Here is a 12,456-nt window from a genome sequence, read left to right as displayed (position 1 = left end):
GTGCTGGATTTAAACATCCAATTAAGAAGCCTCTTTGTTGATATCAGGGCCTCCTTTTTTGTATCCTCACTAACAGGTCAAACTGCCTTCCTCTTAAGTCCGTAAGCATAAGCGTTTAAGTGGCATTTAAAGCAGCTAATGGAAGATGTTGCTGAGTAATTCCATTGACATCTCCCAGGCAAAGCTAAGACTACAGATCATTTGTCTCCATGCACACAGAGGAGTGTTGAAATGGCTTGTTTGCACCCAAAGTCTCTTTCATTTTTCATTTTCATTTACCATCTCCAGTGTCAAGAGAAAGTAAGGAAGAGAATGAACTCACTATATATTTTCACCTCCAGCAAGTCAGGGGGTGAGTGCTTTAGCTTTTTATTGCCTCCTTTTCTGGATGCTGAGTATGGAGCTTGCTGGCAGGAGGAAAAGAAGAAAACAAAGAAGATTGATGCAGAGGGTTGTTGTGACAAGAGGATGCTAGAGATAGGGTGAGATGGAGGCAGACGATTCGCTGTGGCGACTCCTATAGAGAGCAACCGAAAGAAGATGATACTGTGAAATACTGAGGTCAGTGTACGTGCAAAAAAACAAAAATCGCTTTAAACAAAAGCTCAGGTCTTAGACTGATCCTGGCTCTGTATGATGTCAGTAAGAGAGGATATTCCTAATATGGTAGCAGATGCCCCACCCACTTGCTGAGGGGCAGCCAATCAGAAGAGAAGGTGAAAGTGAGCTAAAACTTCAAACACAGGATGAACTCAAGGGCTACACCAAGGCCCCTTATAAGTTGAGCAAGGATCCTTCAAGTACATCCTAGTCCTAGAGCCGAACCATTTAGCTGGAAATGAGAATATAGGTTCACTTTATTTAAAACACTAATGCATTTTTTTATAATTATACATTTGTTTGTTCAGGTTTTTTTTTTTTTTTTTAAGAGTTCCTTCGTCTTCAAAAGCTCACTGCTAAAATAGCACGAGTTAGCTCTTTTAGCAGATATGACCACGGCACCAGCTAGCAGCAAAGTTTGTAGAGCTGTTTTGTAAGCTGCACACTGGATTGATCAGTTTTTGGTTAAAACAACTGTTGATCGTAGATAAAAGCTGGCTTAAATGTGAGGTTCTACTGCACAACCAACATGTATAAAGAACATCGGAGCTCTGGTGGCAATTTTATCAAAAGTAAAGCTTTTCCTGTCACAATTGTTCATGTAAAAGTGAAAAACTATCCTAATGGAGCTTCAAATCTGCTTTCCTTCTTGTGGGATGTTTTCAGGTTTAGCCTGCACGTTTCCACAAGTCAGGTACAACTGCCATCAAACACTACAGCCAATGTGTGAGGAAGTTTCTTTATTGTCATCACATGACCGCTTCATGGACATGCAGTCAGACAGGAACATTTGTATTCATCATCTCAGTGACTGAAACACACTGTACAGTAAATGAACCTGGTGCTTTTGGTTTCTATGTGCTGCAGACATGACAGGATGTAAACATTCCTTTTCCGGTTCTTTTCGTGTTTTTGTTGCTTAGCTGTAAACTGTTGAGTGTAAATATCCACTTACTGTAATAATATGTGAAGAAATGGGATCAGCTGAATGTGTTTTATAAGGCGATCGTGATCCCGCAGAGCCTCTGTGTCACTGGAACTCTTTGCAATCGTGTGTTCTACTGTCTGCTGTAAGAAAATAACCTTGAGCACATTTTCTCTCCACTTGGAACCTTAGCACTTGTACAGAGCTAAAGCAAATGCAGTTGTAGTTGAAGGGATAGTCTCACTCACGTTAAAACGCCTTCACTTTATTTATTTTACTGTAAACCATTTCTGAAATAAAGTGCACAACACTTTTAAAGACACAGTTTTCAGAGTACTGTAACCTTTGTATTCATGAACTTTCATTTTACAACAATGGACATTTGTTCTGCTGTTGCATACGTGACACACTACAAACATTCAAGAGCGATGTTCCTTGTTGCCACTGACTACAAAGTTCTCACCACTGAGACTCCCATTAATGCCAGACCTGATTCCTCTGCTGTTGTCACAAACAGCCAGTGAGCATGCTGTACGCCATCCTGTCACAGCAACTTTCAGAGCACTCAGCCAGCTGCGTTTGATGTCCCGAGAATCGCAGGTGAAAGTGTGGCGGGTTTTGGACTGGGTCAGACGGAAGCAGGACTGACCCTGAAACGCCTGGGGGAAAGCCTCTACGCTGCAGCCCAGTAGAGGTATAGTGAAGAGGGGCTTTAAATCCTGGAAATGTAGGGACACAAACAATGATTCAAAAAGGGTTTGTTTTAAATGACAAGACCCATAGCAGGGCTGCAATAAAAGACTGGAGGCTGAAACCTTTTATAACATGACACCATCCTTCACCTGTGGGAGGGGCAGCACACCAACCAGCAGTACATTCGTTAAGAACAGAAAGAAAACCATGTGCACCAGGAGACCAAATGACTTGTGGAGGGATGTATTCAAAAGCATGTTTGGCATAGGTAGGCTCTCTTTGCCTTCACTGGTTTAATAATAACAGAAGACTCCAGTCAGACACGAAGGACGTTTGTCATCAAAGGGTTCTGTTGTACAGTAAGGAGTGTTTGACCAATTATCCAACCACTGGTGGTGGCCAGTCATACCCCTCAACCCCCTAGTGCAGGGGCGGGGGAACTCCAGGCCTCGAGGGCCGGTGTCCTGCAGGTTTTAGATGTGTCCCTGATCCAACACAGCTGATTTAAATGGCCAAATTACCTCCTCAACATGTCTTGAAGTTCTCCAGAGACCTGGTGATGAACTAATCATTTGATTCAGATGTGTTGACCCAGGGTAAAATCTAAAACCTGCAGAACACTGGCCCTGAAGGCCTGGAGATCCTCACCCATGCCCAAGTAGATGCACCTATGGTATCAATTTAAAAGTCTTACATTACTTCATTCTCGAGTTATCACTTTCGCAAACTTTGTGTCCGTGTTGCCCACCTGCCCGGCAGGGTGACCGCAACACCCCATCAGTCTTTTACAGCTGAGGGGCAAACACTGCGTGTACCATACCATCTTTACAGTCCCAGCTGCATTTCAAGTATTTGTCTTCATTTTGACTGTATAAAATATTTGCGACATAATATCCCAGTGTCCCAAAGAAACACAGTTTTACCCTTATACGTAAAAGCAAAATCTCTTCAACGTTATTATTATTCCTCACTTTTTCAGAACACTTTACCTGTGGAACAGAGTACAGGTAAAGAACCGGAGGCTCAGCCCTGGTGAGCACGGACCACACTCGCTGCCAGGTCTGGGGGTTGTCCCCATACTGCAGGAAACCACTCATTACACTGTCAGTAGGCCCTGGAGATGCTTTGGACTGTGGAAAAAAACAAAAAAACAATGATCAAAATTTGTTAGGTGGCCTTTTTGATCTAAAACAACCCATAAAGTTTAAATAGTTGAAACGACAAGGCTCACATCCAGCATTCTTCTCTTTTCTCCATCCAAGCCCTCCCCTCTCGGGCCAGTCAGGATGGCGTAACAAGCTTTACACACTTTGTTCAGCTTGTAACCGTCATACTCTAAAGCCACTTTGTAGTCTGAACACTTCCAACACACCACCTGTAGAAACAGAGAAACCATCATGTGTGAGCTGTTCTCAGATAAAGTTCAGTTTTGTGTGATACAAAGCTGCAGTTTATCATGTCACCCACAAAACCACAGGCACGGCAGTGATGTCTTCTTCTGGTAAGGGCGTTAAAAGGCTCCATGCAGGACATACACAGGATCACCTCATTGTCTCTGATCCAGCGAGGGGCTCGTTTGCCAAGCTCCTCTGTCTGTGAAACACATTTTGTTTTAAAACAGTCTCCAGCCCCCCGGCAACCTTGAATTAAATAAGCTGAGGAGAATGGATGAATAAACATTGAGGAAAGAAAATCCTCCTTTACTCCATATTCCTAGAATTGATACAACTTACTGGTTCTGCTACAGTAAGCTCCCTAGAAGCCAGTCTGAAGGTATCATTTTTCTTCTGAAACACATCAATGGCTTCACGAATCACCTGGGGACAAAACTTGCTTTAGAAGATGAGAAAACTCATTTTTTCCTAATCAACGTTTCGTTTAATGTCTAGAAAATAGAATTTAATAAATAAAATCTGATTATACCTTTATCCATTCATCCCGATCTTGCTTGGAGCTTGGAAAAACAAAATTGAATGCATTTACAATTAATAAGTGTAACTGTTCAAAATAATCTGAGTAAATAGTTAAAAACATAAACAAAAAGAAGAACTGATGTGCTTCAATCATGACATCCACCTGGCCTGCAGCTCAAGGATCCTTTCCCTTCCAGATATTTGGAAGGTGTATGGATGATCCTCGTTGGTGGTTTGCTGCACCTGCATCCCATCCATCCCGATCCTGCAGCGCACAGTGAAACGCTGCCCGACCAGGCTGAACTTTGGAGAGCAGCACAGCAGGAAGTTGTTAAACTGTAGATAAAAGTTACCAAGCAATCAGTTATGCAATGAACTAGTGTTAGACTGATGACAGCTGGAGTGAAATAAAGATATCCATTTAAGCAAGTTATGTCTTCATGCATGCTCAATCATCCAGGTAAGGAAATCCCAAAACGTTCATTCTGTTCATCTGGATGTAACATTTTCAATGGGAGAAATGTTTCGGCACTCATCCAAGTGATGAGTGTCCAGGATGTGTACATCCTCATCATTGAAAGAGTGTCCACTGTAGGTGTGAATAGACTGCAGAGTCCTGGCCTGACGAGGTGGCTCTTCTGTGCCGTCTGCTTAGCCAGAGATTGTTTGGTTTCCCTGATGTAGAAATCCTGGCAATCCTCCTGCACTTAACAGCGTACACTATGTTATTCTGTTTGTGTTGGAGGACCGATTCCTTGGGGTGGAGGGATAACTAAGGGTTTTAGCTTATGGAGCAGTTGTCCTTTTCTCCTCGATCGGCTGGAGCTTTCTTTAGGTGCCCGCTCAGCTTTGACAAATGTCCAACTGGGATAACCACATTTACTCAGGGCCTTCTCATCAGGCCAGGACTCTTCAGACTATTCACACCTACAGGCCAGTGGACGCTCTTTCAATGATGAGGATGTACACATCCTGGACAGGGAGGAATGCTGGTTTAAGCGGGAGTCAAGAAGGCCATTTACGTGAAAATGGAAAGACCATCTCTGAATTGGGGAGGGGTCTAAGGGTACATCTGTCACCATCTTACAATGCTGTGATTGCAGCCATTCCCCAACTCTCTGAATGGGACTCATGGCCATTGATCAGTGGTCATGAGAATTTTCATAATCATGACGAAGGAACTGACCTCCCAGCCCACTGTTCCTTCAGTGGGCTGGTTTCAGTCATTATGCAAATGTCCTGTTTATAAGGTTGGTGAAACCTGCAGTCAGCTGAGACTGAAGACGTCACTTGGATGAGTGACGAAACGTTTCTCCCACCAAAAACGTCCAGATGAACAGAATCAACTTTTTGGGATTAAGCCAGTTATATTACTAACTTTACGACAGAGGTAAGAGAAAAATCAGTCACAGAGAGTGTGCATGTGTTTCTATATACACCAACCAGGAACAGGTGTCTCTCCATGGCTGATGTGTTCCTGGCAGCAAGCTTGAGCAGACGACCTTCCCTGAGAAACTCGTTGGTTGGATTCACGACTTCCTCCTCTCCAACCATCTCATAGATCTCCAGGAGTCGCTTCAGACCCTCCTGTTAAGGAAATGTTCACAGATAAAATACTGGAACAGTTCAAGACAATATCAGGAAACCTTACAACATTGCTAAACAGTATCAGTAATGTTACATACGGCTTTTTGGATGGCACTGTTAGAGTGTGTGGCTGCCATGGAAATGGTCTGCAAGGACTCTGTTGGAGGAGACAGGAGGCATTACACACAGTAGGCAGAAAAATGGGGGGACAGTGATGATGAATGTATAGTAATTAATAAGGCAACACAAAAATTCGACATAAGCATCCATTACTAATGGTGTGACAAGATCATCAATAACAAAATGAACAGGTCAATGGTATAAATACACAGACAACTTGCTCTGTGTAATCTCATAATCCGGGTCATCTTCAGGCAGTTTCTTCAGGTAATCCTTCAGCAGCATCTCATAACGTGGAACCCTCTGGATTGGCTCCAACATGTGGTGCTGCAGGGTGAGTTTGCCACAGATCCCCTGACTCTAAAACAGACATACAAAACCTTGTGATGAGAGAGGAATATGAATTTGCGATGATGTACACCGTGCAGAATATTTCTTACCTGTATGTCCTGGATGATGTTTCTGAAAGCAGAGGAGCGTTCGGTCCAGGTCCTCACCAGCTCCACTGCATGGTCGAAGTTTCTGACGTAGTCAGCGTACATCCTCAGGAAGGGTGCGTGCTGTAGAAGAACCTTACCCAGGCCTGGGCTCTTACACCTACATTTAAGCAGATGAGAGGGCAAATGTAGGGAGCCATTACATGTTGGTTCACATTGGCTTTAAAATGAAACAATAATTTTGGACAAGAGTGCAAAAGCATTTAGCTTTATGATAATATGAAGGTTATGAGCTTCTCAGGTTAACTGTATAAATAGCAATAATAACAATAAGGCGGTTTGTATTTGGGTTGCAAGTTTATGAAGTGTACCAACTCTCTGAAAGACTCACCAGTGTGTGATGCAGTTCTCCAGGTCAGGCAGCAGAAACTGGCTGTGGAAAGAGTAGATTGAGGAAATGTTCGCAAAGATATTTCTTATCACCTCGGGAGGAAATGAGCCTCGACCTGCTTCTTCTGTTAGGCGTGAACAGAAAACCTGAGGTGGGAGGCAGCGAAATGCAACATCACATTTAGTTTCACAGATATTAATCTTCTACACAGCAAGTAAACGTCACTTATGAACAGCAGTGATAACATGATTATTCTACAGGATTAAACCGTTTTTAAGTTTCATTTCAATAATCTCTGTTTAAGCATTGTGCACATATTTGTCTTTTAGACGTGCCAACAGCATAAACACTCACCTGGTCTAGCAGGTGGAGGCGGGTCACGTAGGCCTTCTCTGTTTGCAGGAGTTCAGTAGCGATGTTAAACAGCTTCTGCTCTGTGCTCTCTTTATTGTTCGCCTCATCTCCTTCCCTCTCTTCTTGCTTCAGTTTCTCCTCATTTTGTTCAGCTCTCTCATTGTGAATCTTCTCATCTTCTGTGGTTGCCACTGTCCACTGGCAGCAAAACTTTGAGCCATACCCTGCAGGTATCTTGCCTTCTTCCATTTTGTCATTTTGCCTCATCCCATTTGCTGCTGGCTGTTTGTTCTCCTGCACAATGCCATTCATTTGTCCTGGGAAATGCTCTATGCCGCTGTGTAACAGATGCTCTTCATTTGTGGTAAGACTGCGTCTATGCTTAGCTGATGCTTTGACGGTGATGGCAGGTATATTAAAATTGGGTGAGTGCAGCAGTTTGAGTGGAGAGCGCTCAGCTTTATCTGAGGGAATCCTAGAGGGGAAAAAAATATAAATAAATAAATGTAATCAATTAAAAAAAGACTTACACTTGCTATGCAACACGCACTACAAGAACATATCACAAACTGAACAACTACCTGCTCTCATCCAAATACACAATCAGGTCAGGCACACTCAGAGACTTTCCTGCTCTCTTCTCCCGTCTTTCTATTTTCTCGCTTGAGATTCTGTGCAGTCCTAGCAAGGATTTAGAACTCTTGGCAGGGCTGTAGCTTCCCATCTTCCCTTGAACAGGGCTCGAAGCACGTAGTTTTCCCGTGAGAGGTCTATAGTTTCTTGGGGACAGCTTACCGGGGCTGTGGCCTTCTTCTCTCAGAGGGCTACAGCTCTGAATGCCTCTTTTGCCTGGGCTTGGAGATCCTGATAGTGGCCTGCTTGTAAGATTCAGAATCCCCTGAGGATGTCTGGCAGGGTTGATGTGTGGATCCAAAACCCCATTCAGAAAATAACGTCCCCCTTCTTTACTTGGAGAGTCTAAACAATTCTGTGGGCTTACACAGGAAATAGAAACGCCATTGCATCTATTCTGGTTCTCCTCTGTTCCATTATTTTGCTGGGGTGGCACTTTTCCTGGAGTGAGACTGCAGGCTTGATCTTGTCCTACCCTCGGAGGGCTCTGGATCTGATCTGGTTGAGGAGGCACTGCAAAGACAGACATTGTGGTTGCTGAGCATCTTTGCAGAACAATGAACAGCTACAGTAACAAATTTGCCATGTGAGGCAACAACATTGCAAGTTGTGTATGCAGTTTGCAGGATTTTAAACTTACCTTGGGGTTTAAAAGGTGATCTCTTCGTTGGGCTTTTCTCATCATCTTTTTCTGTACCAATTTTTGAGATCAGTTCTGGTCCAGAAACTCTGCCATGAGCATGGCCACCGTTGTATGAACCCCTCACACCACTGCTCACATCTGAAAACAAACACTGTTACTACACCCACACATGCTTTCTGCATGTTGTAGTTATTGTAGTCAGTTGGTTACACATTCAGAAAACTAAACATTTAAACATTGTAAAATCATTAAGCCACAATTTAAACTTTTCACTAGTATCAGCTACAGCCAACAACCAGGAATCTGCCTCACAGATCCTCCTTTTTGCTTTCGGGGAACAACATAAGACATCTCTAAACTGAAGAGGATGATTCAAGGTCATTTTCCTTTACCAAAGTTTCTACTATGGTTGCATTATTAAAAGCTCTGATTTTGTTTTTTTAATCTCGTTAAATGTTTTTATGCATGTTCACTGGACATATTTTTCCTGGTTATTTTAAAGCATTTCTTCTTCAGCTGCTAAAATTTTTATTGATTTATGAAGAAGAGTGCAAGTGTCATTCAAATATTCTTAGCTTTTTTTTTTTAAGTTTTATAAATCAAGAAAAGTTGTTTTTATTTCTAAGTAAAAATATTTTTTTCATTTTCTGAAAACGTTAGCTGCCCCCTCCAATTCTTGCCTAACGTACTTAAAGGTTTTAGTTAAAAAAATAATAATACATTTTTTAAAAAGTGTGCTAGTCTATTTCATGCTTTCTATCAGGTGGTGATTTTCCCACAATGATATTGTTATTAACAATCTTGTTAATATTAAAAAGTCAAGTACCTGAATTCTCTGCAGTGACTGAATAAAGCTCCCTTTCCATGCATGCACACACAGTAAGGATTCTTTTACTTTCCAAATCCTCCACAGGCATTTTTCATTGTTAAACTGGTCATAATATTTGATATAATAAGAATCCTCGCCCAACCCCCCCACAAAAGTCCCATTAAAACAAACAAACCACACAGTATTTATGGCTTCATTGAAATCTGACCTCTAACTGTATTGCCTGACATCCTTACCCAACAACAACTACTTGTAATTGTGTAACTTATCGTTTCCTTACCTGCACATTATAGCCAAACCTACGCAGTAATATTAGTTACTTGTTAGCGAGTGTAAAGCTTTCCAACTAACGCCTTGCTGAAGTGTGGTGGATTGATTGGTCACGTGGAGGGGCTAAAGCCGACATTCTCTATGTAATACTTCCTCTTCTTACTTCTGGGTATTTCATCACAGAGTCTAACCTTTGCCAGTTTTATTAGTTACATCAGCGTTTACAAGACAACATGCATCTGAGAGGAACTGCAAAGAAACACACTGACTTTTTTTTCTTTTTTTTTTTTTAAATAAACTATCATAAAGTGAAACTGTGTCTATGAGGTTTTTAAAGGGCACGTAGGTAGATCATTCAACAATACAATTCTTAATAACAATCAACAACTAATTTGGGAAATTTGTTATTTTTTCCTCTACCAGCTGAAAGCTACTGTTAGGTTTTCTTACCTTTAGATAGAGCCAGAGTGGGTTATTCTGCCGTGCAGAGGGCATGGCGCTGAGCATAATTGCATCATACAGTAAAGGCAATGTTTTAAGTTATCTTAAGGAAATCTTTGCCTTTTCTTCCCATTTCTGAACATGCAATAAAAACACAGCTTTTTGCATAGAGTAGTAACCTAAAGAATAATTTGCATTCAGAATATGGATGCCACTCTTGCATGCGACAGTACCATTGACACCAACATACTTCTAAGCACATAATTCTGCCTCAGTGAGGGAACAGTAAGACTTTGTGTGGACGCTTTTGAGTGGAACTGACAAATGGTGGTCTCAAAGCACAAACTGCCAAAGTCCAGGCTCAATCAGGGGGAAGAGATTTCACATCAGTAATCCAACAAGCTACGGTGCCAAATGTGGCTAAAAAAAATTCAAATACACACACAGAGAGCAATCCAAAGGGACTGGATTTACAAAGCAACCAAAATAGTATTAACTGATGTAATCCGTGCATAACAAGGAGGGTCAATGCCCTTACCCTGCTGCCCTGGTCACCCTCATACAGAGCCAAAACTGCCAGTGTTAGCGTGCCTTTTTATTTTTAATGCATTTTCTTTGCTCTTAAGCGTTTCGACTTACAGACAAAATATTAGAAATCCCTTTAAAGTATAAATATTATATGCACAATTACAGCACCACAAACAATGGCCTCCGGAGGCTAAACATTATAAACTTTATAGCATGCAGTCTCTACTGCTGGACTGATAATTTAGAGTTCACTAGTATTAGCTTATAAATTTCTAAAACTGGCAACTACACATAGAAACGGGATAATACAGAATACAATAAGTACTGGTTATGAGTGTAATATGAGTTTTATTGTGAATATTAGCTTATATCTACCAGCTTTCACTGCAGTTTACATTTGCCTCTTGAAAGGATAAACTACTAGCATCAACACAAAAGCTAAACTCCCATCTGTTTATTTATTTTTAATTAACACCCAAAGTTGATGCAGTCTAGAAGCCAATAACATCATAAAGCCTCCCAAAGCGGAAAGTATCTCACCTGAGGTTTGACAGTCACCCACAGGACCTTGGACTTTCCGTCTGACCGCCACTCGTCTGAACTCCTCCGTCCCACGGCTGTCCCTCAGAGTCAAACTATTCCTCTTCTTCAGGTCAAACATGGTGACAGAGCAGCCCTGCTTTCAAATTCTGCCCACTGAAGCAGACGCTTCACTGAAGTCCACGAGCTCTTAATCAATCGGAGAGCAAACGCGAAATACCAGCAAATACAAGATCCTGCTTCACCTGTTTAATCAGCGTCACTGACGTCACGTACAGCTGCTGATAAATCCCCGCCTCTAATTGAAGTCCACTGGAGGAGGACGCAGACCAATCAGAGAGCGCAGTCACTTTCACCACTGTGGATGGAACCGCGGAACTGAAATGACTGAGCAAGCAGCCAATGACCAAAGCAATATTGCTTTGGTCATTGGCCATCTATATATATGGTTGGTCATCTATATATATCTATAGATGGATCGATAGATGAGGGCTGCATTTCACCCAGTGCTATTGGGGGTGTTGTCAAAATTTATGGAATTATTAATACAAAAACTGCAAAAAAAAAGTACAATCATGTTTTAATCGACCTGGACTGGCCTCCCCAGAGCCTGGAAGTAAACATAAGCCATTTGTATTTGTAGCTGTTTATTGACACGCTGCCTTAAACACACACAAAAAAATGTTTTTTACAATGAGTCCTGAGGCGAAGACAGGGGGATAAAGTGGCAGTAAGCCCTTCTCCAAATGATGTAACACAAGGTGAGCTCATAAAGTGGCAAATTTATTTTAAGCAGTCATTTGTAGCGATAGCAGTTACAAATGAAAGTGCACTAACAACAAGCCGCCTTCAGCTTTACTGCATGTTGGCCCAGTGAGACCGTGAGATGGGCGAGGCGTTTTGAGGAAGCCAGTGGGTTTAAGACTGATGAAACAGCATTTTAAGATACCACGATGACAGTGCTTAGTGATTACAACATATTTGTTTGTAAGTATTACCAATACACCCACGAGAGCATTAGAGCGCCATACATGGTATCTGTAATTTTTGTGTTTAATAATGTCAAAAGAATGCTAACAGAAAATGGCTACTAAATGTCATCCAAGGATCTTGGAAAGAAAAGCGTCTCGACTTCTTTAAGTTGCTTGAAGACATAGATGGCTTCTTTCACTCCTCTTTCAAACCATCTGACTTCTCTGTCCAAAATGTGAACATTGGCGTCCCGAAAAGTGTCCTTTAGTGTCCTTTGTCCTTTAGATGCAGATGGGCAGCTGAGTCTTGTCCCATCGAGGTAGCTCTTCTATGTTGTGGCAAGCATTTATGAAGTGGCTGTTTGGTTTCTCCAATGTAGAGGTCTGAGCATTCCTCGTTGTACTGTACAGCATACACAACGCTGTTAAGTTTGTGTTTTGGAGTTTTGTCTTTGGGATGAACCAGTTTTTGGCTGAGTGTTTGGCTGGGTCTGAAGTGCACCGGGATGTTGTGCTTTTCCACTGTGAACGACCATCTTTGAACTTAGGCGGTGGTTTACGACACCAGCTGTCTGCCATCT

General features: G+C 42.0%; 1 protein-coding gene across 1 annotated transcript; it reads right to left on the bottom strand.

The window, feature by feature from the left end:
* Positions 1 to 276: 276 nt before the first annotated feature.
* LOC102304099 (FYVE, RhoGEF and PH domain-containing protein 4) lies at positions 277 to 11,191 on the bottom strand. Its single transcript, XM_005939245.3, has 16 exons — positions 10,905 to 11,191; positions 8,294 to 8,434; positions 7,602 to 8,166; positions 7,021 to 7,495; positions 6,667 to 6,812; positions 6,279 to 6,435; positions 6,060 to 6,198; positions 5,817 to 5,875; positions 5,575 to 5,718; positions 4,295 to 4,467; positions 4,142 to 4,172; positions 3,952 to 4,035; positions 3,686 to 3,811; positions 3,450 to 3,593; positions 3,208 to 3,348; positions 277 to 2,244 (listed from the first exon to the last, which is right to left on the bottom strand). The coding sequence occupies exons 1-16, from the start codon at positions 11,023 to 11,025 to the stop codon at positions 1,945 to 1,947; spliced, it is 2,946 nt and encodes a 981-aa protein (XP_005939307.1). The 5' UTR covers positions 11,026 to 11,191; the 3' UTR covers positions 277 to 1,944.
* Between the last annotated feature and the right edge of the window lie 1,265 nt (positions 11,192 to 12,456).

The sequence above is a fragment of the Haplochromis burtoni genome, unplaced genomic scaffold, assembly GCF_018398535.1.
Source record: "Haplochromis burtoni strain Fernald_Lab_line unplaced genomic scaffold, NCSU_Asbu1 Contig_267, whole genome shotgun sequence".
Lineage (NCBI taxonomy): Eukaryota > Metazoa > Chordata > Actinopteri > Cichliformes > Cichlidae > Haplochromis > Haplochromis burtoni.
The sequence above is the reverse complement of the archived record's forward strand: the minus strand, read 5'-3'. Positions and strand labels throughout refer to the sequence as shown.

Bases quoted from the DNA above. Each gene is read 5' to 3' on its own strand.
- LOC102304099 (XM_005939245.3), bottom strand. From the start codon at position 11,025: ATGTTTGACCTGAAGAAGAGGAATAGTTTGACTCTGAGGGACAGCCGT. The intron at 6,436-6,666 runs GTGAGTCTTTCA...GCTTAAATGTAG, and splicing joins GAGAACTGCATCACACACTG to GTGTAAGAGCCCAGGCCTGG. The intron at 3,349-3,449 runs GTGAGCCTTGTC...TTTTTTCCACAG, and splicing joins AAAAGAGAAGAATGCTGGAT to TCCAAAGCATCTCCAGGGCC.